General features: G+C 35.9%; 1 protein-coding gene across 1 annotated transcript in view; it reads left to right on the top strand.

Moving 5' to 3' along the window:
• Positions 1–2,160: 2,160 nt before the first annotated feature.
• The window catches only part of LOC114638520 (solute carrier organic anion transporter family member 6A1-like), a 65,580-nt gene continuing 40,477 nt past the window's right edge, over positions 2,161–27,263 (top strand). The window contains 6 exon segments of the mRNA XM_028787036.1: positions 2,161–2,485; positions 4,146–4,406; positions 12,637–12,828; positions 13,994–14,090; positions 24,050–24,168; positions 27,057–27,166. Coding sequence (XP_028642869.1) covers positions 2,161–2,485; positions 4,146–4,406; positions 12,637–12,828; positions 13,994–14,090; positions 24,050–24,168; positions 27,057–27,166 — 1,104 coding nt within the window.

Raw genomic sequence — 27,263 nt, 5'->3', positions numbered from 1 at the left:
ATTTAATGTCTTCTGTGAGATACTTGCAAACATAAAAATAAAAGATTGTCCAACAGAATAAACAGGTTTCATCCCAGAGGTGCACGGATGTGAAAACATGTATAATTCAACTTATTTAATCTACCTCATAAACAGACTAAAAAGCAAAAACCTCATGATAATATCATTAGATACAGAAAAGGCCTTTAACAAATCCAACATTCCCTACTAGGGACACAAGGGATGTATCTCCACTTACAAAGGAAATTTACAGCATTACTACAGCTAACATCAGCATTAACAGGAAGAAACGCAAAGCAATTCCATTTAATCTCAAATAAAAGAAAGATGCCACTCTCTCCATATGTGCTCAAGAAAGTACTTGAATTCTTAGCTAGTACAATAAGACAACTGAAGGAGATCAAGGGAATACTAACAGAAAGGAAAGGAGTCAAATTATCTTTACTTGCAGATGATAAGATTATATATATCTAGTAACTCAAAACTGCAAGGAAACTTCTGCAGCTGATAAACACTTTTAGCATCGCAGCGGGATACAAAATCAACACACAAAAATGAGTAGCCTTTGTATGTACAAATGACAGACTGAGGAAAAAAAAATCACCGAAACACCTTTCACAGTAGCATATAAACAAACAAACAACAAAGAAAACCTTTGAGTAATTGTAAACAAGTAAGTCATTAAAACTTTTGCATGCTTCCATGTTCCATTTTCCCATGGCTCTTTCCATCTGTGTGTCCTTTCAAACAGACACATGAATTCTCTGAACTGTTTCCTAATAGCTTCTTACTCTTTGGAGTGAATTCACCTGATAACTAATAATTTAGTCTATGCTAGATCTCCAAAATGTTGTTTTTGTAGGATCAGAATTGACTGCTGTTGATAGACAGTAGTAGTTTTCTCTTGGATTTTTATATTATTACTAGAAACAAAATAGTCAGTGATTTTTGTATTTGCATAGCTATCTTTCTTCTTCTGTCTTTAGGTAATGAACAGTCTAGTATCAGAGGAAGAGAATTATTCTTACCTTGCCACATGTTTTATCTCTAAGAAACTCATTTAATCTTTGCTCGTCAATATAATTATACAACATGTGAGGGGATCTATCTATGACTAAGTATGTTCCATACTAAACTAAGCATGTGCTGTTACTCATGAAGTGAGTATGATTAAAAAATAAAATCTCTTAAGGTAAGAAAAACTAATATTTTCTTTCAATGAAATGCATATTAGTTTCTTGCATTCAGTCAGTTGTTTCTCCTGCTGATAACATGTCTACATCTTAAGAGAGAAGGTAGGTTCATCTCACTTAGAAAGATACTTCCAGCGTACACGTGAGTCAGTTTCAGCCTAAGAAGAAAGCCGATCTGAAATTATGTTTTTATATAAAACATGTTTCATAACATATACCGTGGTCCTTCTCTTAAATGACATATTTCCCCAGGAATGTTAGTGCTTCTCTGCAGCCCCCGCCTTCACTTATAGTAAAATATACACCTGCCTCCTTCATTTATAGTAGAATATACACCTGATTTCTTGCTCTTGGCTGGAGATGAATTTTCAGGACAACTCTTTCTCAGTGTAAGCTTTTCATTCAAAGTCTGCTTGAAATTTTTTTATTCAGATTCTTGCTTGTTCTTCAAGCTCTTCCATCACAATGGATAAGGATAAGACCTTTCATGTTCGTGATATTTATTTATTTACTTGTTTACTTATTACTTTAGTGAATTTGTATTTAGTGAGATTGTCCTGTTGCAGAGACACCACAGTGAAGGAAGCCTGGAGATACTGATGGTTGGTTTCTTCTTCTTTGCTTACATATTTATTCCTCCCAGTTCCTTTTTAAATATTTTTAATATTTATTCGAACTTTTTGTTTAACATGGTTTCATCATATTCACCTCCACTCTACTCTTCCTCTTCTCCCTCCTTCTCTTCCTCTTCTTTCCTTATCTGTGATAGAGATAAGATGGAATCCAGGTTTGGAACTTCTGTCGCATCATTCTGTAAGGACGTTGGCTTTCTGCACTCGAAATAATGTTCTCTTCAGAGGTTAGAGTGGCAGCTCTCTTACAGACAGAGTAAGTCACCTGAGACTAGGAAGTACACAGGTATCTCGAAACATACCTGCAATATTCACGGAGCTACTTTGGATAAGCCATGGCCCAGGTCCAGAAAAAAAAGGCAGGTGGCAAGAAGGCGGCTCTGGTAGTAGAGAAGGATGAAAAACCCAAACTTCAAACTGAGCAAGTCCAGAAAATAGGAACGTATCTGAAAACAATTCCAGCTGCCAAGAAGAGGTTTACAATGCTCCCAACAAAGAAAAAGTCTCCTACAAGTGCCGAACTGTTGCTAATAGATTCAAGATACAGTGCTTCTCAGGAGGGGCCATTCGGGTTGGGCCCTATAGTTTTGCCTTTTTTACAGCGTTTCAACAACATTGATTACTTTATGATTTTGTATGTTGCAGTGGTCTTAACTTATGGTAAGTTGGAGGAGCAGAGTTGTTCAGGTGAGGGGAGTCACTGAGGTAGACATGAGGCAGACACACTGTGGGAAGGAGATGGTGGATGACCTCTGACTCAATTTCCAAACATGAATGAAGACCAGTTAACCCAGTCCTCTGCCTTTGCCTTCAGTCTTTGGCTCCTTGCTAGGCAGGATGCATTCCATACTGTGGATTTCAGCTTCAGGCCTCTAGATAGAGAACTGAAGAGAAGGTGGTGTTGAGTTAATGCATATTTTTTAATGATAAACTTAAGTTCGGGTTGAATTTTTTGGAGATAAAATTGAGAACAGCATTGCCATCATGATTTCTGCTCACAAGTTACAAGTTTGAAACTCTCTCAACAGCCCAGATTTCTGCCTGGAGTTTGTTTCCTCATGTAAATTGAGGTGTGGTGAGACTTCAAATGGTTCAGACCTCAGGAAGAAACTCATGAGTGCTTTTACCCATATGTTCTCTTCTCCCTCTTCTTCCCCTTCCTACTCCTTCTCTTCTATTATTTTAGTTACATATTTTTACTAATAATTTTTGGTAATACAGAAAAATTTCATTCTTCTTGTCTGTAGTCCCCAAACTCTACTGATTTACTTCTGAACTTCAATTTGCAAGTAATTCTATTAATCTGGAATCTACATTTCCCTACTGGTTTCCTGCCAGTTGTCTGTCAGTGAGAAGCTGGAGAAGTAGGTACCAAAAGTGTAGGCAGAATCTTCTGTGTTTTTCTGATTTGGGTGGTGATTTTGGCAGGAGCAACACTGAGTGATTGAGGTTCTTGGAGGTAAAGAAGGGGACAGATATTCTATCAGCAACAATCCTGAATGTTTCACCTGCGCTGTGCTCCTGTGTCTGGCCCTGGGGCTGTAGACCAGCAGGGGATCAGTTGGCTCTCAGAGCTTTAGGAGGTTTAGGAAGAGCCTATGGATTCCTGGATCCCTGCAATCCAAGGAGTGTTTGAGGAAACTGTGCAGCAGCAGCAATGTTTGCTTTAGCAATGACATGTGCTCCTGCCACTTTGCAGACACACCATGAGTTTGAATTTGTAACCTTTTTCTGTTTTCACTCCAAGAAATAGAATTTTCTGGTAGCTATTCCTTTTATTTTTTCCCCTTAGTGTGATTTTTTTTTCCTTTTTATATGATGCAGGGTGATTGTACACAGATAATGCTATCATTTATTTCATGTTCTTAAGAACATGTATATTGAATGTATACATTATGTTTTTTCTTTTAAGATGGAAAATTCACAGAAACTTCAAACTTCAGGCAGAGAATTCTAGCTATGGAACAGGTTATATTTGGAAATCAAAGCTAGGTTCAAATGTCCATATAGTTTCCATTTAGTGAAAATAACTAAACATCCATTATATTATTTATTACTTCTCCAAAATTGGTACATGATGCATTTAAAAAGTGATGAGAAGATTCAAATGTAATTTAAGAGTACTAACAGAGGTAGTTAAGATAGCTTCTTCTATTCAGGTAAAAATATTTCATTAAAGTTATTGTTATTTTTATAGATTTTAATGAGTCATAATATCATAAAATAAACTTGTATCAGTATAAGTTTTCTTTGAGCATAATAGAGATCTGTTTTGTCTGTTAGTATTAGCTTTATTGACTTTTATCTTCTGTCTTTCTAGGTGCTTCATTCGCTCTTGTTGATATGACTTTAAACATATATCGGGCTCATTTTTTTCTGTCGAAGATGGAGTCATATTTTATGGACTACAGTGATTATCTTGTGTCTTTCATAGTAGCAATATTTATAGCCCATTTTGGAAGTAAAGGGAACAGGCCAAAATGGGTGGCAGCTTCCTGCATTTTAATGGGACTTGGATCAATTGTATTTGCTTTTCCTTTCTCTAAATATGAAATTATTAGATCGGGAAGACAAATGACAGGTGAGGGCTTTTTTTTTCAAATATATTATCATATACTAAATCAATATTGATTTAAATTAATAGTTCACAGAATTGAGAATAGATAATGAGGTATATCTGTGTATTCTTTCTTCTGTATGCTTATGTAACCATACTTAGTAACTATCTGTAGCTTTGTTTTATCATTCTAGATGACATGTTTTAAAGAAGCAATATTGTGGGATAATTTATAAAATTATTTCTTTTATACAATTTTGTTGATATTATAAATCTCTAGAGAAGTCTGGAAAGTCATTTTATTTTCTACCAGATACTTTAATCATTCTGTTTATTTTATTCATAGCACGGGCCCATATAAGTTAAAATACACGCATAAGCCTACACATAATGAAAATGTAAATAGAAAAGTAATCCTTTCCAAAAGCTATATGCTACTCTTGGACTACCATTTGTATTTACAAAGATAGCAATGCTGTGACATTGTTCAATGTGTATTCCACACTCTTTTATTGTTCCTACTAAATAAGATCTACTTGAAATGTCCCTGGAGAATATTTCTAACACTATTGTTCCATGGCCTTCCTTATCATGTACAGGCTGTGTTTACATGTCAAAGTGGATTTTAACAAGACAAGATGAATAAGGAAGATGTATTCATGGGCATATGTATGTAAATGAATGTTTTTGAAGTTTATAACGTATGGTATATTTATGACATTTATAAAATATAAAGTCTAAAAGTAGTTAATATGAAGCATGAATATTTTAATATTAAAATAGTTACATACTATGTAATACACAGAATATAAGAAGTATATGTTATACATGTTTTAATGTGTCATGTTTATAGAACTGATATTTGCTTCAATGAGAAGCTGACTACTGAAAAGAAAAAAAGAGAAAAGAATGAAAAGCGTTTCCTTACTTTGTTCTCTTAACAGTATTCTGTATTCTGGTCAGAAATGGTAGAATCCTCAGGAATTTGTCTTATAAATATCAAACATTCTAGTCAGTAATTAAAAACACATACTACCCTTACAGAGGACCTGTTTTGTTTCAAGCATGTATAAGAGGTAGCCAGAAACTACACATAAATACACCTCTGGGGTATCTGATATGCTCTTCAGTTCTCTAATAGTACTGGCTTACAAACACAGACACGCATACGCACACACATACACACACACACACACATACTCACACACACTCACACACACACACACACACACATAGGGAGAGAGAGAGAAAGAGTCAGAGACAGAGAGAGATTGAGAGAGAGAGAAGAGAGAGAGAGAGAGAATCTTAAAATGTAAAACTGAATATATAAAAGGCTGTTATCAATGCTGAGGAATCACAGCAGCAAAAATCTTTTCTTCCTACTGAATATTTTCCATGTCATCTATGCTTTATACATTTTGTTCTAGCTGTATACATTTTGTTCTAGCTGAGATTATGTGCATAAATCTTTTTGACTATGCATTCATTTTAGCTTATACAAAGAAAACTCACTTCCATGTCTTGTCTTCCTAAACACTCCCATATGGATCCCTCTTTCCAGTGCTGTTTTAGAGGGAAGACAATCATGCTCTCTTTTCACAAGCTAGGATCACCATGCTAGTTAGCGTTACTATTGCTGTGATGAGACACCATGACCAAAGCAACTCGTGGAGGAAATGGCTTATTTGGCTTACATCTCCTCATCACAGCTTATTACTGAAGTGAGAGGGCTGAGTTAGCCAGAGCTAGGGTGACTTCATGACAGGCTAAAGTTGGCCAGTCTGGGAGACTAGGCTTAAGTTAGTGACCCTCAAGTTTATTGCTGCCTTTTATTTATAATGGTTAAATTGCAATTGGGGAAAGAGGAGGGTGTTTATATGACATAACATTTAAAATGTTTTATCTGTATGAATGTTTTGCATGTATACATGCATAGATAGCATATGAATGCTGTTACCTGCTTAGGTCACAGAATTTGTCAGTTTCCCTGGAGGTCCAGATAGGTTTGAGCTGACAATTATCTGCTGGAAACAAAATCCAGGTTCTCCGGAAGAACATCCAGTTCTCTTAATTGCTGAGGACCTGTCCAGTTCCAAGTCATTCTCACTCTTTTGATCGTCTGTTGAAATCTTGTTTTCATATAAGAATGTAGGAAAAGCAACTTCATGTATTTGATATTCTAAACATTGCTTTGGCCACCTTCAATATGACTTTTACTTAAAATGTTATAATAATCATTTCTGTCAATCCAGTAACATAGCTCATACTATTTCCTATAATTAAACTGTACTTATTGTGAAATTAGACCTTTAATTAGAATTTGTAATATCAAACACACCCTACTTCTTGATAGTCTCACTTTGGGGCTTTATGCTGCTGATATTTTGCATTATTTACAATCTTCAATATACTCAAGGAATTATTATTTTTCATTGTTAGGTCTCAAAAAAATGTAGTCAGTGGAAAGCTCAGAAGTGTGATCTTTAGGAGTGGTAGACAATAAGTTAACTATCTAGAATAAGGCAGAAGTAAATGACCTTTGGGGGCGGTCGTATTTTTGACGCTCATTACCCTGAAGGACTTTCTTGAGTCTATTCACCATGGAGTTATACTGGATTTTGAATGACACAGGATTTCGTACAGATATTCATAAGAGATATTGGTTTGAAGTTCTCTTTCTTTGTTGGGTCTTTGTTTGGTTTACCTATGAGCATAATTGTGACTTCATAGAACGAATTGGGTAGTGTTCCTTCTGTTTCTATTTTGTGGACTACTTTATAGAGAATTGGTATTAGGTCTTCTTGGAAGGTCTGATAGAATTCTGAACTAAAACCATTTGGTCCTGGGCTTTATTTAGTGGGGAGACATTTAATGACTTCTGCTATTTCTTTAGGTGTTATAGGATTATTTTGATTATTTTGGTTTATCTGATCCTGATTTAACTTTGGTACATGGTATCTGTGTAGGAAATTGTCCATTTCATACAGATTTTACAGTTTTGTTGAGTATAGGCTTTTATAGTAGGATCTGACGATTTTTATTTATTTTTCTCAGTTTTTGTTGTTATGTCTCCCTTTTCAGTTATGATTTTACTAATTTGGATAGTGTCTCTGTGTCCTCTGGCTACTCTGTCTAAGGGTTTATCTATCTTGTTGATTTCCTCAAAGAATCAGTTCCTGGTTTTGTTGATTCTTTGTTCAGTTCTTTCTGTTTGTACTTATTGATTTCAGCCCTGAGTTTGATTATTTCCTGCCATCTACTCCTCTTGGGTGTATTTGCTTCTTTTTGTTCTAGAGCTTTCAGGTATACAGTCAAGCTGCTAGTGTATGCTCTCTCCAGTATCGTTTTGTAGGTACTTAGCTCTATAAGTTTTTCTCTTAGTACTGCTTTCAAGGAGCTCCACAAGTTGTGGTATGATGTGTACATATTTTCATTAAATTCTAAAAAGTCTTTTATTTTTTTCTTTATTTTTTCCCTGACTAAATTATCATTGAGTAGGTTGTTGTTCAGTTTCCATGTTTATGTGGGTTTTCCATTGGTTTTAGCATTATTGAAGACCAGCCATAGTCCATGGTGATCAGATAGGATGCATGGGGTTATTTCAGTTTTCTTATATCTGTTGAGTTCTGTTTTGTGACCAATTATATTGTTGATTTTGGAGAAGGTACCATGAGGTGCTGAGAAGAAGGTATATTCTTTAGTTTTAGGATGAAATGTTCTATAGGTATCTGCTAAATCCATTTGGTTTATAACTTCTCTTAGTTTTATTGGGTCTCTGTTTAGTTTGTGTTTCCATGATCTGTCCATTGATGAGAGTAGGGTGTTGAATTCTACCACTATTATTGTATGAGATGCAATGTGTGCATTGAGCTTTAGTAAAGTTACTTTTATGAATATGGGTGCCCTTACACTTGAAGAATAGGTGTTCTGAATTGAAATTTCATCTTGTTGGAAGTATGAAGTGTCCTTCCTTATCTTTTTTGATAACTTTCAGTTGAAAGTTGATTTTATACGATATTAGAATGGCTACTCCACCTTGTTTCTTGGGACCATTTGCTTGGAAAACTGTTTTCCAGACTTTTATTGTGAGATAATGTCTGTCTTTGTCACTGAGGTGCATTTCCTGCATGCAGCAAAATGTTGGGAGCTAGTGAATCCAACCCAATATTCTTTGTCGTTTTATAGAAGAGTTGTGTCCATTGACGTTAAGAAATATTAAGAGATTGTTGCTTCCTGTTATTTTTGTTATTAGAGGTGGAGTTATGTTCCTGTGGTTATCTACTTTTTAGTTCTTTGGAAGATTACTTTCTTGGTATTTCTAGGGTATAATTTCCTTCCCTGTGTTGGAATTTTCCATCAGTTATCCTTTGTAAGGCTGGATTTTTGGAAAGATATTCTGTAAAATTGTTTTTTTTTTTCACAGAATATCTTGGTGTCACCATCTATGGTAATTGAGACTTTTGCTGAATATAGTATCCTGGGCTGGAATTTGTGTTCTCTTAGTGTCTGTATGACATCTCTCCAGGATCTTCCAGCATTTATAGTCTCTGGTGAGAAGTCTGGTGTAATTCTGATTAGTCTGCCTTTATTTGTTACTTGACCTTTTTCTCTAACTGCTTTTAATATTATTTTTTTCTGCATTTTGTGTTTTGATTATTATGTGATGCGAGGAATTTATATTTTCATCTATTTGCAGATCTGTAAGCTTCTTGTATGTACATAGGCATCTCTTTAGGTTAGGGACGTTTTCTTCCATAATTTTGTTGAAGATATTTACTGGGAGTCTTCACTCTCTTCTACACCTATTATCCTTAGATTTGGTCTTCTCATTGTGTCCTGGATTCCCTGGATGTTTTGGGTTAGAAGCTTTTTGCATTTTCTTTGACAGTTGTGTTAATGTTTTTTTCATGGTATCATCTGCACCTGAGATTCTCTCTTCTGTCTCTTGTATTATGTTCATGATGCTTGCATCCATGACTCTTGATCTCTTTTCTAGGTTTTCTATCTCCATGGTAGTCTCTCTTGCTGATTTCCTTATTGTTTCTCCTTCCATTTTTATGTCCTGGATGGTTTTGTTCAATTCCTTCACGTGTTTGGTTGTATTTTCTTATAATTCTTTAAAGGATTTTTGTGTTTCCTTTTATTTTTTTGAGGGAGTTATTTATGTCCTTCTTAAATTCTTCAATTGTCAACATGAGAAGTGATAAATCAGGCTCTTTCTTTTCTGGGGTCATAGGGTATTCAGGACTTGCTATTGTAAGAGAACTAGGTTCTGATAAAGCCAAGTAACCTTGGTCTCTGTTTCTTATGTGCTTGAGCTTGTCACTAGCCATCTGGTTATCTCTAGTTCTACCTTCACTCACTGTCTCTTACTTGAGCATGTCTGTTCTCTTATCTTGGTTATCCTGTCAGATCCCCTTAGACTTCAGCTGTCTCTGATATCCTGGGATCCTAAGATCCTGGGTGTAACAGCTCCTTGGAATCAGGATGCTTCTGAGATCCTGAAATCCTGGTGTGACCAAGCTCCTGAGATCCTGTTATCTTGTTATCCTATGTTTCTATGTATGTTAGAGCTCCTGGGAGTCCAGCTACCTCTAGGTTCTGGAATTGGGTTCAGAGTTGGCACCATGGGACTGCTTGGTGTACTGGTGTAGACCGAAATGCATAATGGTATTTCATCAGCTCTAAAAGTATAGGTAAAGATCATGGAGAAGTGATAATTTTACTATAGTTGTAAATTTACTGACAGTTTGCTTTTGCAAAAGAGAGAAAATATTAAAGTAGTGTCAATGATAATTACAGAAGAAACATATACAGGGCCACTGAGATAGTTAACAGTAACATTCCAACAGGAGTTTTAAAGGAATATTTGGACCACATCCTAAAAGACATTAGCCAGAAAAATGAGAAGAGAAAGAATTAAGAAAGTGTGACTGTTATAGGCTTAGCCATAAATGGATTCTGTAAGGACGACAAAATACAGCAGAAGAAGGAAAAAGCTAGATGGGGTGTAGGGTGTGAAAAGTCCTGTGAAACATTGAACGTAGGCCATTGTAGTCTTGAACTCATGGAAGCAATGAGTGTCTGCACATCAGTTATCCAAGACAGCGTCTACAAAAAACCTATCATGGAAGGAAAATTATCTCATCATGCATTTCTGTAGATGTATCCTTAGCTAGGTGCTTGAGAGACAGAGAGGGGCAAGAACAGAGAGGTGAGACAGGAAATGGGAAAGGAGAGAAAGAGGAGAGAGAGGGAGGGGAGAGGGGAGAGAGAGGGGGGGAATAGAGACGGGAGAGGGGAGGAGAGAGGAGGAGGAGGAGAGGAGGAGAAAGAGAGGAGGAGGAGATGAGGAGGAGGAGGAGGAGGAGGAGGAGGAGGAGGAGGAGGAGAGAGAGGAGAGAGAGGGCAAGAGAGGAGGAGAGGGGGAGACAGAGAGGGGGGGAGAGGGAGAGGGAGGGGGAGAGGGAGAGGGAGGGGGAGAGTAAGAGGGAGGGGAGAGACAGAGAGTGAGAGGGAGGAGAGGAAGGGGGAGGAGAGGGAGCGGGAGGAGGGAGGAAAGGGAGAGGGGGGAGAGGGAGAGGAAGGAGAGGGAGAGGAAGGAGAGGGAGAGGAAGGAGAGGGAGAGGGAGGAGAGGGAGAGGGAGGAGAGGGAGAGAGAGGGGAGGGAGAGGGAGAAAGACTGAGATAGAGACAGACAGAGACAGAGAGAGAAATGTCTCTGGCAAGGTCCACATTGCCCACATTCCTACAAATGACCATTCCCCTTTTGTACAGTAAACAATGTTAATGCAACTCATTGAGTCATTAAAAAAAAAAGACTGTAACTGTAGAAAAGGGATCCATTTGCAAAGTGGAAGCCAATCAGTGGGACTCTGAGGCAGACAGAAAGCGTAAAGATATGAAATGATTTGGAAAACTTTGTATACGTGTATAAAAATGTCATAAAAACCCATTGGACAAGGTATGCAATATTTAAAAAAGAAAAAAGGAATAATATGCTGAGTTAAATCACAATTTTACAGCATCTTCCCACTTTTCATTGAGTTATGTATTGCTCCACAGAAACTACACCAAATACCATTTCATTGGCATAATAGTTTGTACTTTCACTTTATTAGTTTCTACAGTAACATTTTATGAGAATGTGATAAATTTTACCCAAGGTGGTCATAATAGGTATGGTTTAGCATGACCTGCTTAGTTCTGCCAATCTATGAGCAAGTATAAATACACAAACCTCACAACAATGTAAGAAAATTAAAAAATAACCCGTAATCCAAAGGATTTTAAGATCAAATGGGAGCATGACCACACAGTAACTAAAGAAATGTTTATAATAATAATATCTTGTCTTTATTATCCCATGTACACTTAGTTGTCCTGTTGCTATGAAAAATGTCAAACATGAAAAGTTTAAAATAGGAAAGATAGTTTGTTTTTTTTTTAAATCATGTTTTCAGAGTGCTACCTCCACTGTTGCTAGTCCTCATTGACTCTCAGCCCATAGTCAGTCATAAAACTGGAAGTGTGCAAAACAAGTCTGTTTAACTTCTGATGGGAACAAAGCAAAATGAAGATCCGAAGGATCTGGGACAAGGTATAACTTTCAGAGACTAGGAGGTGCCACGCACACGCACCCACCCACCCACGCACCCATGCATGCAAGCACACACACACACACACACTTCTCGGAATTCTCCAAATAATATCAACAGGGAATTAAGCACTGAATACATGAGACTTTAGAGAGGCATTTTATACATACAAACCATAGTAGTATATTATAGAAGCTCAAAGGTGTAAAATAGACAATTATTTAGTCAAAGTAGCACTGTACATGTAATTTAAGGATTGCTAAAGAAGTGCCAGGATATAATACTCAGACAGAGGACTATTGTGGACATTGCAAGGCCTTTAAGTATGGAGAGAAATATCACAAGAACAGGATGCAATGTATTGGAAAATGAGTGCAGTATGTACTATGTATGTGTAAATGTGCATGTATATGAGAATATCTGTGTATATGTAATCCTATGCAGATAAATAACCACACCATTTCAGAATATGCGTATCTCTTCCAGTATTTCTTCCCATTTTCTTTTAATGTGCTATTTCTATTTAGAGCATAGTGAGGAATTGATTGTATGACTATCCTCAGTCTAGCAAGAAAAGCATGGTGCTGGTAGTGAAATTAATTGTACTTTTAATTTTGAACTCAATTCAGTAAAATACATTTCTTATCTTTCCAAAGAGTTGTGCATAGAAGAAAATAAAAAGAGAAATATAAGTTGTGACACAAACTCAATTCCAGACAGATCAAAATGTATCTATTTCCACATCATCGGGCAGTGTATCCATGGAATAGCAGGGATGCCAATTCATATCCTTGGCATGACCTTCATTTTTGACCATGTTCCTACAAATTCAGCTGGCTTCTATTTAGGCAAGTTTTTTTTTTTAATTATGTATGGCCCATTTTTAATAATGATCAGATTTCTGTGTGTTTTAACTAATTGGTATGTACTGTTGGCCCTGTGATGTCACTGTACTAAGTAGTGATGACTTGTTTGCATAACTTCAAAATCACACTGATACATTTAATTATGAAATTTGGAACAGTAGTTAAATCATTTGAATGTCACTGAAAAGTTTTACAGGAATAGAAAGCATATGTATGTTTTACGTTTCAAAAATTTCTGTCTGTTTCTGTTTCTCTTTCCCTGAGAGGGTGGGGAGAGGTACAGAGGGTCAAGGAGAGGGTAGAAAGAGGGATACTGTGTGAGGAGAAGGAAATAACTGCACATGGTATCATCTCTTTCATTTACAGTGTCTTATGTAAGCTGTGTCCTACATTAAGTAAGCATTTATTCACTCCCAAATTATCTATCTGGTAACCAGTAATAGATTCCAGTCCTGGTAAGTCAGAATGGAGAAGTATTTTCACAGAGATATTAGATATCATTTTTAAAAGTATAAACTTATTTTATACTTACTTTGAAAGTGCCTATAGTGACATACTAAAGGAATATAGTTTATTCATGCTCATTTTGAATAAATATATTTATGATAATTTATTACTAAATTAAATGAGAGAATTGTGCTCATAATTTTAATTAAATTATATGAGTATCCAATACTTCATTAGATAAGAAAATATGCCACCAAGTTGTGCTGTTGTCTTAGGTATGATTAACGTTCACAATCATTAGACACTGAGTAAAACAGTTGACTTTTGTGGTATAAACAGGCCTCAGCTCAAGCAAGGTAGTGTCCTAACAGGGCAGACTGACTTTTCCCAGACAAGCAGCAATTGTGGCTCATGACTAGCTCCAACTATAAGACTATCATTAGCTCTTGCATGAATTCCTCACAGCTTTCTGTCCTATGAATTTGAAATTCGTTAGAATAAATTCTGGAAGTATTTGCAGTTACCTCTCTTCTCCTCTTTCATACTGACCCCCTTTCTTCTTCTCTTTTCCACTCCATCTTTCCTCTGTAAAGTATTAGAGAATAGCATGAAAAGCTTTCAGGTATCACAGATAGTTCCTTTGTATTTTGTATGACCAAGTTTGATTCTGAAACTCTTTGATGCTCTGTTCATTTTCAAGCTCTTGGACATTCTGCACATCTGGTGGGATACCTTCTGGGTGCTATAGGAGGATTGCCTAATCTTAAGCCTCCCCCCAAAGAAAAAATAAATGAAATGTAAGTCATACTATTGATTTTTGTATTTAGTTCATATTGTATAGAATACTTGTTAAATGATTGCAATGGTGCAAAAATAATACAGACAAATTATGGTAAATGTGGCTGATATATACATATTTGAAGACATAAGTACATTTATACTTTGCAGTTGAATTTTACTGTTTGAAGTATAGTCAATATGGTTAATTAAAAGTCTACTAACTTTTTATATTTTGTTGTTAAAAATATGAAATACTTATGTAATACATTACAATAATAGTAATTATATGCATTATATGTAGAAGGTTTATTTTTTAATCATACAATATATTCTGTTCATATTCTTCCTTTGCACCAAAGTCCTCCCAGCTACCTCTCTAACCACATGACGTTATATACCAAGGATCGATATGTTTTCTACAGAAGAATGTCACTGCATGTAACTATACTCCACAATATGTCTCATGATCAGTTGTAATCTAATAAAAAATGAACTCAATGGGTTTTTTTAATGGACATTTTTTTCATTTTGTTTTGTTGTATGGTTTACTTCGTCTTCTCACTGGTCTTTTCCTTGTTTGTTTTGAATGTTTATTTTTCTGTGGTGGTTATTTCCTTTTTGTTTTATGAATGAATGAGAAAGAAAAGACATAATATCATGTTCCATATGGAAACACACTACAGTAGGTGCTTTGTAAAATAAGTACATATACAAAATGAATTCAGATGGAGTCATCTAATATTTGGGAAGACAATCCCTCAATTAGATATCAGTGCTCCACTTGCAAAGAGACAGATGTGGATCCCTTTGCATCCTTGTACATGTAGCTATCCAGTTTTACCGCCAACATTTTTGAAAAGATACTAACTTTTCTCCAGTGTATATTTCTGGCTTCTTAGCAAAAAATCTGGTGTCTGTACCTGTGGAAAAATCTGGGACTTCAATTTGATTCCATTGATCAATATGTCTCTTTTTATGCCAATAACATGTTGTTTTCATTATGATAGATTCTAGTAAAATTAGAAATTGGAGATGGTGGTACCTTAAGGACTTCTTTCTCTTTTTAGGGCTGGTTTTCTGGTTTTTTTTTTTGTTGTTGTTGTTATTGTTTTTTTTCTGTTTGTCTGTGTGTGTGTGTCTGTGTGTGTATGTGTGTGCGTGTGTGTGTCTTCATAGGAAACTGAATTTTTACTTGTAAAGAATGGTGTTGCAATTTTGATTTTTTTTTGTTGTTGTTGTCAGTCATTTGCTATTGTTATAATGGGCATTTTCACTCTATTAATCTTTGTGATCCATGAGGAGGTGGGATCTCATTTCTGCTCTTCTTAATGTACTAATTTTTTATTACAGAAGTTTCTTTCTCAAGAGATTTTTCGAGGCTATGTCTTTCGAGGAAATGTCTCGATTTCGAGGAAATGAATTCACTGATTTCTCTCTTAGCCTGTTTATTTTCTGTGTATAGGAAGGCTGCTCAATTTTTGGTGATGATTTTGTCATCTGCTACTTTGCTATAAGTGTGTATTAGCAGTAGACGTTTCTTAACATCTTTTATTGACAAAACATATATTCTGCAAATAAAGTCAGTTTGAAGTCTTTTTTTTTTTTGGAATTTGTATCACTTTGATCTCCTTCAGTTCTCTTACTGCTATTTGTTAGACTTCAAGTACTAAAATGAGTAAGTGTGGAAAGAGTCATTTGTTCCTGTACCTAATTTTAGTAGAAATGCCTTGACATTCTATTTAGTTGGTGTTAGATGTGAGCTTGATGTAAATCACCTGTGTTATGTTGAGGTGGGTCCCTTATGTCTCTAGAATATTCAGAGCATTTATCATAAACTGAGTTGCATTTGTCAAAGTCCTCTTCTGTATCGAACGTAATGGTCATGTCTTTTTGTCATTCAGTTTGTCGTAATTGAATTGAATGATAAATATGTCACTGAGAATAAGCCTACTTGATCAAGAAGGATGACCTTTTGGGTATGCTCTTGTGTTGGAATGGCACAGTGGAAACACTGGGGGACTTTCCAAGACAGCGAGTCTCAATAATTCGAGAAAGTTCAGAGTTCCAAGGGCTAGAAGCTTTGGTGACAGCAGGCCCCAATGATAGGAGAAGTCCGTGGGTTCCAAGCGTTTTATTGTTCATGGTATATGATAGATGGTGCACCTTCCAGTTTAAGCCAGGGGGGAGCTGGCCTAAATAGAGAGGGAGAAAAGAGGAGGGACTGGGAAAAGGAACAACTTAATTTACCTATTCCCCCAGGCCTTTAGGTAACTCATGAATATGGAAATTTCTCCAGGTTTAAGCCTGTAGTCACACCCTCTACCTGTAGGTGAATAGTGATGCAAACCTCTCTGGGAGAAGCTGCTTAGCCTAATGTGTCTGCAAGGTGCAGGTTAATGGATGTGTCGACTGAGTGTCAGGAGTCTGGAATCCAGGGGTGTGGTGAGATATGCGCTGTCCCTAGTCGGGCAATGGTCACCTGTTGGGTCTCCGGCTATCTCAAACCCACTGCTCTACCAAGGAGACCGAATCATCTTCACAATCCTATACTCTTGTACTCAGTTTGCAAGCATTAGTTTTTAGAGAATGTTTGCATTTGAATCTGTATATCCATGTATTTCTGAAAAACCTATATTACAGTAAAAGTCGAATCTTGACAAAGCTGAATCTAGGATACTGTCTAGCTTTAAAATAGTGAAAGTAACTATAGACTCAGAGAAATAAACATCTTGATTAGAATTTCTGAAAAGCAAATGACAAAGATAATGATATTAATAGGATTAGAACAGGGCCAGGAAGATAGATGTCTTATTGTACAGAGGAGCTGGACAGCAATGCTGAAGACCTTTCTTTTGAATTAGGTCCTACCTGATAGAAAGTACAAACACATGCAATTTGTTAATTAAATTAATTAAATCAATTGATCATTTAAGTTAATTGACTATTATTAATTAATGATATATAAATAATTAAATTATTTTGTACTATATATTATGTATTAAGTAATATATTTTATATTATATCATGCATTATGTATGAATAATATATCGTATAAATTACATGTTATAACATATTTATTATATTTATGTGTAGGAGCATATATGCAGTATATATTTTATATATAATATTGACATTATACATATGTATATATATCATATATACAAATGTACTCTACTCACCCAGTGATGACTGCCTATGAGTGGGAGATCAGTAGTTGTTCAGACCATGAGGCTGGATGTCTCAGGTGGTCTTCAGTATATGTAGAGTCTTGAAGAAGTAGGCTCTAAGTCCAGTGAAGTGATGGTTTTGTTAGTGAGGGCAGGAACAGGCAGGCAAAGAGCAAATGTGGTTAGAGGGAAGTCTGTGTTCACTATTAGAACACATGTTAACATTTAAATGATGCATTCCTTTAAAAAGTAAAAATGGACAAAGTATTTGAGAAATATTTGGCATTCTCTCCCATTAGGAAAATGCAAATTGAACCTGCCTTTAAACCCCCTTTCCTCTTAATTAGAATAGCTATAATCAAGGGAATAAGTGCTCAGGAGGATGTGGGGAAAGCAAAATATTTATTAACTACTGGTGGCAATATAAACTTGTACAGTTATTGTGGAAGTTCCTCAGAAGAAAAATTCTGAAAATAAGCCGCTAGTTAAATATGTATACCACTCTTGGAAAAAAACATGACTATAGTCATAACTGTTTGTACCTCTTGTTTCCACAGGCAAAGGTTTAAGCACACAGGGACATACACACACACACACACACACACACACACACACACACACACACACACAGAGAGAGAGAGAGAGAGAGTGAGAGAGAGAGAGAGAGAAGTTTTAAAGAAAATATGGACATAGATTTTATGCTTCTAGAGAAAAAGTTAACATAGATATGCGAACCAAAAATTCATCTTGATATGTAAACTACACAAGGCAAACTTAAAGCAACAGTAGCACAATAGATGCAATAGAAGAAAGAGTTCACGAGCTTATAGTAGGCAACTGGAAAATACACAGGTGAAGAAGAATAAAAATACTGAAGTGGAATAAAAAGGTGTTTGGGAATGAGCGGAAAGAACAGATAAAGAAATGGTCAGAATTCAAGAGAGACTTTAATATGCCAAAGATATAAAAGACTTTCCAAAGGGGGAAAAACATTCAAATGAAAAGAATATAATATTCAGGCAAAATGCAGTCAAATGTCATCCAACAGATTTCATTCATCCAAGTCTATGTAATTCACACTATAATCTAGCTTTCAGAAATAAAATGTAACAAAACTATTCTCAAGGCAATAAAAGAAAACAACATGTAAGAGTCCAGATTTACCTACTAAAACACTTCTCAGAAAAAAACATGTACATATGAAGACATATATTTTTTTTATTTTTTTACGTTTTATTTTTTCAATGCTGTTTCAAATTGTTTATTTCAATTCAGTCAAATCTCATTGTATCTCACCCTAATTTTCTTCTTTCCATTTTATTTATTTATTTATTTATTTATTTATTTATTTTAAACTCCATATTTTATTCCCTTCCTGGTCCACTCTCCAACTGTACCGCGACCTACACTTCTCCCCTGCCCCTCTGTCTCCACAAAGATGGCCCCACCCCTAACCCCACCCCACCAGATCTCTAAACTCCCTGGGGCCTCCAGTCTCTTGAGGATTAGGTGCATCTTCTCTGACTAAACCCAGACCTGGCAGTCCTCTGCTACATATGTTGTGTTGGGGGTGTCATGTCAGCTAGTATATGCTGCCTGGTTGGTGTTCCAGCATCTGAGAGATCTTTGGGGTCCAAGTTATTGAGATGGCTGGTACTCCTACAGAATCACCCTCCTTCTCAGCTTCTTCCAGCTTTCCCCTAATTGAACCACAGAGATCAGCAGCTTCTGTCCATTGGTTGAGTGCATCTGACTCTAAGCTGCTTGTTTGGGTCTTTCAGAGGGCAGTCATTATAGGTCCCTTTTTGTCAGTGCTCCTTAGCCTCAGTAATAGTGTCAGGTCTTGGGATCTCTACTTGAGCTGGATCCCACTGTGAGCCTGTTGCTGGACCTTCTTTTTCTTAGGTTCCTCTCCATTTCAATCCCTGCAGTTCTTTCAGACAGGAACAATTGTGGCTCAAAGTTTTGACTGTGGGATGGAAACCCCACCCCTCACGTTCTGCTGGAGGTGGACTCTACAAGTACCCACTCCCTAATGTAGGACATTTCATCTATAGTCCCTCCCTTTGAATCCAGTCCTGAGAGTCTCTTACCTCCCAGGTCTCTGGTACATTCTTGAGGGTCCCCCCAACTTCCTCTCTTCCTAGGTTGCCTGTTTCCATTCTTTCTGTTGGCCCTCAGGGATTTAGGTCCCTTTCCCCCACCCAGTACACAAACATGTTCTCCTCTTTGCCCCCTCTAATCTTCCTTTTCTCCCAGGTTCTTCCATCCTCCCATGTGGTTGTGCTTCAGCTTGTTGACCTTGTTCTGTGGGCTGTAGCTTTTGGGTCTGAGTTTCTTTCTTTCAATGTCTCTTTCCTCTTGCCACACCCTCTCATATACTCCTTCTGGCTCTATGTCATAGGCATAGTTCGTTTTTCATTACTTCTTGTTACATATCTATGTGTACACATATACACATAAATTCCTAAATACTTTTATAGTGTTGATCGAAAAAATTAAGTACACTTGTTTTAAAGATAAACAAATCTATCCCACAAGAAATAATAAAGTATACTACTCAAACTCAGGTTACTAAGGAAAAAAATTAAAATTCAAAACTCATAGCTAAAATAATTTAAATATCTGGAGCACCAAAATGGAATTTAATAATATAATCCATATGCACCTGGTTTTACCTCCTTAGAAGAAACACTATAATGGAAATCAATAAAATTAATAACTGTCTTAAATTTAATCATTACACAAATATGTTAACTATCACATAAATTACAAATGTTGCATAGCAAGCTTTGATGATGTGCTGTCACGTTTTGAAAATGAAAAATTTGTAAGAAAGACAAATGATATCCTGAGAAGGTGGAGGAAGAGCATCAGGAAATGAGAGAATCCACATACTCAGTGTGATGGAAGTCCCTGCCTGTGCCTCTGCACCCAAGTCTCTTTGTTCACTTTTTCTCTGCTAGATTCAAATTTACAGATTTTACATTGAGACCTACGATTCATTTTAACTGATTTTTAGAGTTCTAGAAAGATGTACTTTCATTCTTCTGCATATGGACATCTACTTTTGCCAGAACCAGTTTTAAAGAAGCTCTCTTTTCTCCAGCATGTGATTTCTCTCCCTTCATTGAGAATCAGACATCCGCAGTGTAGCTTTGCTTTCTCATCTTCTCTATTCCATGTTTTATTTCTGTGCGTATAAATACCATGCTGAATTTGGCACCATGAATCTGTAGTGAATCTTAATTTTAGGATATTCTGATTCTGTGAAAAAATCCACGGGTATTTTATAAATATAGCATTGTTTCTTTAGAAAAGTTTCAGTAATATGTCCATTTTCACAATATTAATTCTAACTCATGAACTTGAAGGACATTCTATCTTTTATTATTTTCCTTTATTTCTTCCCCAGTTCTTGACAGTTTTCTTAGTGCTCTCTGTACTTGACCAACTATGGTTGGTGGTAAATGTACACTTTTACCTTCAAAAGTAAATGTACACTTTTACCTTCATTATTATTATTATTATTAATCATTGTTTTTGTTCACCTGCTAATGTGAGTGTTCTCATGATGTTTTTCTTAGTATGTTTATTATTGATTCTAAGAAATCCATTAATCTTTATATGCCAATTTTCTATTCTACTTCCATGCCAAAGGCATTTACAATGATGATCTCTCAAGAAATCTCAGAGTGTGTTAAATATAAAATCATCATTTTAAAAATAGGTTAGTTTTTTCACTTCCTATATATGATTTTTTTCTATTTATTTTCCTCATCCAGCTACTTGAGTTAAGACTAAGAGCTCTCTTGTGGTAGTGTGTAGAGAGTAGATAATGGCTTTATACTCTCAACTGTAGAGGAAAGGCTTTCAAATCGTCATTGTTTAGCACAGTGTTGGCTTCAGCCTTGGCTTATGACCTCTATTATGTTTGAGTGTGCATGAGTTTTCTGATACTATTTTCTTTGTTATTTTACTATGAAGAGTGGTTGAGTTTTTAACATAACATTTTTTATGAAGAGTGGTTGAGTTTTTAACATAACATTTTTTATAACTATTGAGATGATAGTTAATTTCTGTCTTTGATTATATTTTATGCACTTTTAAAATAATTATTAACACAAATTTTATGATTAAATATCTTCATAGTTACACTTTTTTCTTTTATACATTATTCTATCCCATGACATTTTTTGTTTCAGTATTAAAGACCCATGTTTTATTATTTGAAAATTATTGTATATATTACTAGTCTACAAGCACTCCCCTTACAAGATACACACACAGACACACTTTGAAGCTGAAGACATGTGTCCCCAATAATGAGTACTCATGGTTCTGTCAGAGAAGGTGGGTTGGGTTCCCAGTACTCACATGGTGGCTCGCAACCATCTGTAACCACAAGCCAAGGGTGACTGACAGCCTCTTCTGAACTCTGCTTTTGGTGCACTACATACATGCAGGCAAAACAATCATATACCTCAAATGTGTAAATATAACAAAAGATTTTAAGAACACAAAAATTATTTAAAATAAACACATATTCTTCTTGGTAAATTCAGCATGCTGATAATAACCAAAGCACTTAGATTTCAGCTAAACTTATGTGTTAAATTGGGAAGTAGTATAATCTTTCCATAAAAGAAACAGTATGCTGTGATGCTTTCTCTAGTCTTTTTATTGTTGTTCAAATTAGATTTATTATATGTTATTGAATATATGTTAGAAAGTAATTCATGGGCCTTTCAGTTTGCTGATTGTCCTATAGAGAACAATATTGTTCTACAACAACTGGTTAGTGAAGATTTTAGTTCATAATAAAGGTACATTAATTTGTGTTTTATGTATAGGATGTTTTTAGCATATATATTATGTCTGCATAATGTGGGTAACATGTTGGAACATTGAATCCTTTGTAGCCTAACTTACAGGTGGTTACAAACCACCATATGGTTACGAAAAACCAAACCGTGTTGCTTCCAGAGCACTTAAGGCTCATAATACTCTGCTGTGGCATTTCTCTAACTCCCAGCTAAAATTTTCCATGGGTGAGGACCTACAAATATTAGTAATGGAATATTCACTGAATACTGTAGATCTTTTCCTAAATGATTCAAACAAACAAAAAACCTTTGTTATTCTATTGGTGTCAGCATTGATTAAAGACAAGACACATGCTGTCAGCTCATAACCACACTGTAAAAGAGAAATTTAGCAATTTAGCAAACCACAACACATGGTTTCTCATGTCCCCTCTCTACCTTGCCAGCTCTGTAAGAAGCAAAAGAAACCTAAGAATACAAATGAGTCCAATAGGACAAATGGAAGGACCACAGAAGTACCAAGTACACTTAATACAAAAGACCTGAGGAGTGGATTTCAGATGACATGTGACCTCAAGAGTCAGATGCCATAAACAAGAAAATTTGTGCAAACTGCCTACAACAGAGTTACAGATGCAAGACTAAAGGAGCCAGATGTAGCCTTGTCTGGCATCAATGGGAGGAGAGGCCCTTAGTTCTGTGAAGGCTCGATTTCCCAGTGTATGGGAATGCTTGGGCAAGGAAGTGGGAGTGGGTAGTGAGTGGGGGCACAGCCTCATAAAAGCAGAGGGAAGAGGGATTGGGATAAAGGGTTGAGGGAGAATGGGAAAGGGGATAACATTTGAAGTGTAAATAAAGAAAGTATCCAGTAAAATAAAATAATGAAGGAGGAAGAAGGAGGAGGAGGAGGAAGAAGAGGAAGAGAGGAAGGGGAGGAGAATGGGGAGGGAGAGAAGGAGGAGAAGGAGAAGGATGAGAAGAGCAAGAAAAGAAGAAGAAGAAGAAGAGGAAGAGGAAGAAGAGGAGGAGGAGGAAGAGGAGGAGGAGGAGGAGGAAGAGGAGGAGGAGGAGGAAGAGGAGGAGGAGGAAGAGGAAGAGGAAAAAAGAAGAAGAAAGAAGAAAGAAGAAAGAAGAAAGAAGAAAGAAGAAAAGAAGAAGAAGCAAGTTTTGGTTTTCAAGAGGCACAAATTAAAATTAAAAAATTTTAAATAGGAGCAAAGAGGACTGTCTACTACCTGAGTCATGTCACAGAAAATGAACATGAGGACATGAAGCTCTGATGGGAGGAAAAACAAAACAGTAGCATTGTGGGAAAATAACCACAGCGGTATCCCAGAGACTTTCCACCCAGTGGGTCCCACAAACAGGAGAAAGTCTAAGGTTCCAGAGGCTGGAGGCTTTGGTGACAGCAGGCCACAAAGACACAAGAATGTCCATAGTTCCAAAAGGATTTATTTTCATGGCTGATGGTAGATGATCTAGATGTATCCCCATGAAACTCATGCCAGACCTGAGTTAAATAGGGAGGGAGAAAGGGGGAGGATCTGTGGAAGGTTTAATTGGCTCCACCCTCTGGCCTTCATTAGTGTGTAAATCTCTCTATGCCTGAGGCCTGTAGTCACACCCTCTACCTGTGCATTTTGGGAGGGGCTGCAGTGGCCTACATGACTGAACAGCGTAGGTCCATGGAGACTAGACTGACTGTCAGGACCCTGGGTTCTGGGGATGTGGCCGAACACCTGCCATTTCTCCCTTGAAGTCTCAGGGTTCCAAGCCCATGCCCAGCCAAGAACTAAGATACTCTTATGCAGCCCCTCATAGCACTGAATGCTGACAAATGGTTCATGTCAGCAAAGCCCAGAAATTAATAGTTACAAATTACAAGTGAATGCAAATTAACAGAATACTTTCCAATTCTCTCAAAAAATTATTATTTGTTTTATAAATGTTCCTAATTAACTTTTTTATCTTTCTCTATTCAAGTGGACCTGATAAGTTGAATCAACTGTTGCAGAGCAGGTGGTGCAAAAGTTTTTTGTTTGTTACTGTAGTCTCATTTGGTCTATCATTAATGATCGCATGTTTTCCAACTAGTTTACCAGGTGAGTTTAAAAAGAATATAATTAGTTACAGTAATTTTTACCTTCAGCTCTCATTCACAAACACAGATAAATGACATATCCTTATATATTTTCCTACTGGTATTGGTCTGTAACAAAGAAATGTTATCATAGTGTGGTTGTTGCTTTTACCAAATCAAGCAATATAACATTCAAATATTATATTTATGATATATAGTTTTATTTGTATATATTTGTGTTTCTCATTATTTCTTTTTAATAATCCCCTTTAAGTTAAAGCTCATAGGTGTTGTTGAATATGAATGTATACTTAAATATATTTACCTGTGATTGTTAGTCAGATTGTTTATAGTAACAGGACTTATAGAATGAATCTTTTCTATCTATCTGTCTGTCTATCTATCTATCTATCTATATTTCAGTATATTTTGAGAGGAAGAGATATAGATATAATTTGTATTTCGTATATATATTTGTGTTTCATATATATTTGTATTTCATACATATATATGGGATTCATTAGAATGACTTATACGCTTTGCTGCAGCTAATCCAACAATGTCTATCTGTGGATGGATGGTCAGTTGTTCCTCAGTCCATGAGTCTAAATGCCTCAACTGCTCTTCAGAAATTACAAAGACATAGGCTCTAATGCCAGTGATAGAATGGACTTGCTAGTGATAAAGGCAAAAGCAAGCACAGAAAGAGCAAAAGGGGTTAGGGAAAAGTCAGAATGTTCAGGTTCAGTTCTTAATGAAATACAAATGGAAATGAAAGATGAAATTACAATGTACACAAACATATGGCATACAGCTGAAATAGTTCTGCAAAAGGAATCTTATCACTAACAGAATCTGTGTGATAAATTCTAATTCTTTATTACTTTTTTAGCATTACTCTTAGTAGCCATGACTATGTTACAACTCGCTCTATAAACCATGCTGGATACAAACTCAAAGATGATCTGCATCTGCCTCCCAAGTACTTGATATAAGCTTTGTGCCACCACCACCTGGCTATGTAATCAGGTTTTAAAGAAATACAAATGGGCAATTAATATTTGAAGAATGTGAGGGATCATTTTCCATTAAGAAAATGCAAATTAAATCTGCATTGAAATTCCATTGCCATGTGAGAATAAATGTTCAGAGAATGTGGGGAAAGCAAAACCTAACTCAGTGCTGGTGGCAACATAAAATACCACTGTTACTCTGGAGGTTCCTCAAAAAAAAAAAAATCCAGAAATTAAGGGGCTAAAGAGATTTAGTTGAGAATGCATGCCACTCTTGCAGAAGACCTGAGTTTGTGCATAACTACCTGTATCTGTGGACCACACACACAATTGCTTGTGTGCACTTACTTTCTCACACACAAATTTATACATAATTAAAATCTTTCTTAAAAACCTGAAAATGAAACTACCATATGACCTAATTATATGACTCTTGTATATGGATGCCTGAGTAGCTGTGTATCTTTCCTTACTGCCTCACTATTTAAAATAGTTAGAGGGTAGTACTTACCTAGATTTGTACAAACAGTGTAATGGGATCAAGAAAACATAGTTCCTATGGAGACTGAAATTTTATTTAGCCATAAAGAAAAATGAAATTGTGATAATAGGAGGAATTTTTATCTTAATTCAGACCAATGAAACTCAGAAAGTCAAATAACAAATGTTTCCCTTAATAAGTGTAATATAAATTTAAAAATATGGATGTATGTACACATTCATGAATGTAGTATGTGTGTATCTGTGTGTGCATGTGTGCAGGTGTACTGTGGCTGTGACAACTAGAGAAGTGATGAATTAAGGATCTGAATCGAGCATAAGGGAAGATGAATAGACAGCAATGAAATACAGATAATACATGAGCAGAATGTGAGACTCACATGGAGAGGAATTAACAGGGTGGGTGGTCACGACATGTGAGAGAAATATAGGGAGAGAAAACAAAAAAGACAAGAGTGTGATGACATATACACATGAAAAAATAGTTATGAAGCCAACTACTTTATATGCTAACCTAAAGTGATTAAAGTCAGTGTTTAACAATTGGAGTCCCTTACCACCCAGAGTAGCCATCAGTAAGGAAGTGCCAATGAGACATCATCCAAGAAAAGAGAAACCTCCATTACTCTTACTGCACTATTCATAACAACCATGGTTTAAAACCTGCCTAGAAATACAACAAATTATTGGGTGTGGAAATTGTGTTACCCAGGACACGTTACTCAGATGTAAAGAATAGTCATAACACATGCAAGGAAAGGCCTGTGATGGCAGGTACATGTAGGGTATGAAGGAAAAAAAGAGGCTGCATGAGAAGCAAAGATAAAGGGGATAAGGGAGGGCAGTGAGTACGATCATGTCAAGTAAGAAAGTGTAGTGATATGCATACAAGAATGAAAATATTGTAATTCCATTTTTAGTATTATTATTATTGCATTATTACTATTTATTCTTCTAACTTGATTCTGACATGTATTACTGCAAAATATTTTATGATACATAAATGACATTTTATGGCAGAGGATTTTTGAACCATGTCATCAAATGTTATTAATTAAATATGGCTACTCAATTCTACATTAAAATAAGAAGTAGTTCATCCATAGACTTTTAACAGTTAAGAGACAGGCATTGTTGTCAGCTGCAGAATTATAGCAGGTCAAATGTGAGAAATTTTCATTATCAATGAATTATGCTTTGCAAAACACAACTGTTGTTGAATAATTTGCATTCAAAAACACACATTGGTTTTAGTGTGTTTAACATAATAACTTGCCATTTCATGTCAAAATGAGATTACTATAATGTATACTAATGCATGATATATATATATATATATATATATATTCATATTGACTTGGAGATGAGAAAAGTTTATTTTCCTTGCAACCTATAGGTGCACATAAATTAAGACTTGCGAAAAGAAAGGAACCTCCCACCGTTGACAGGAGACTTAAAGATAAGGAAATTGAACCACATTTAAAGGGTTTTCTTCATGGTGTTTGGGTAAAGTAAAACATTTTTGTTAACAAATCAATTAAATTGACCTGTGTAAATTTCTTATAGAGTTAAGAATTTGACAAACTTCTTAATTTAAATTTGC

Source organism: Grammomys surdaster, unplaced genomic scaffold (assembly GCF_004785775.1).
Source record: "Grammomys surdaster isolate TR1022 unplaced genomic scaffold, NIH_TR_1.0 125604, whole genome shotgun sequence".
NCBI classification, from domain to species: Eukaryota; Metazoa; Chordata; class Mammalia; order Rodentia; family Muridae; genus Grammomys; species Grammomys surdaster.
This window is presented reverse-complemented; position numbering and strand designations above follow the sequence as displayed.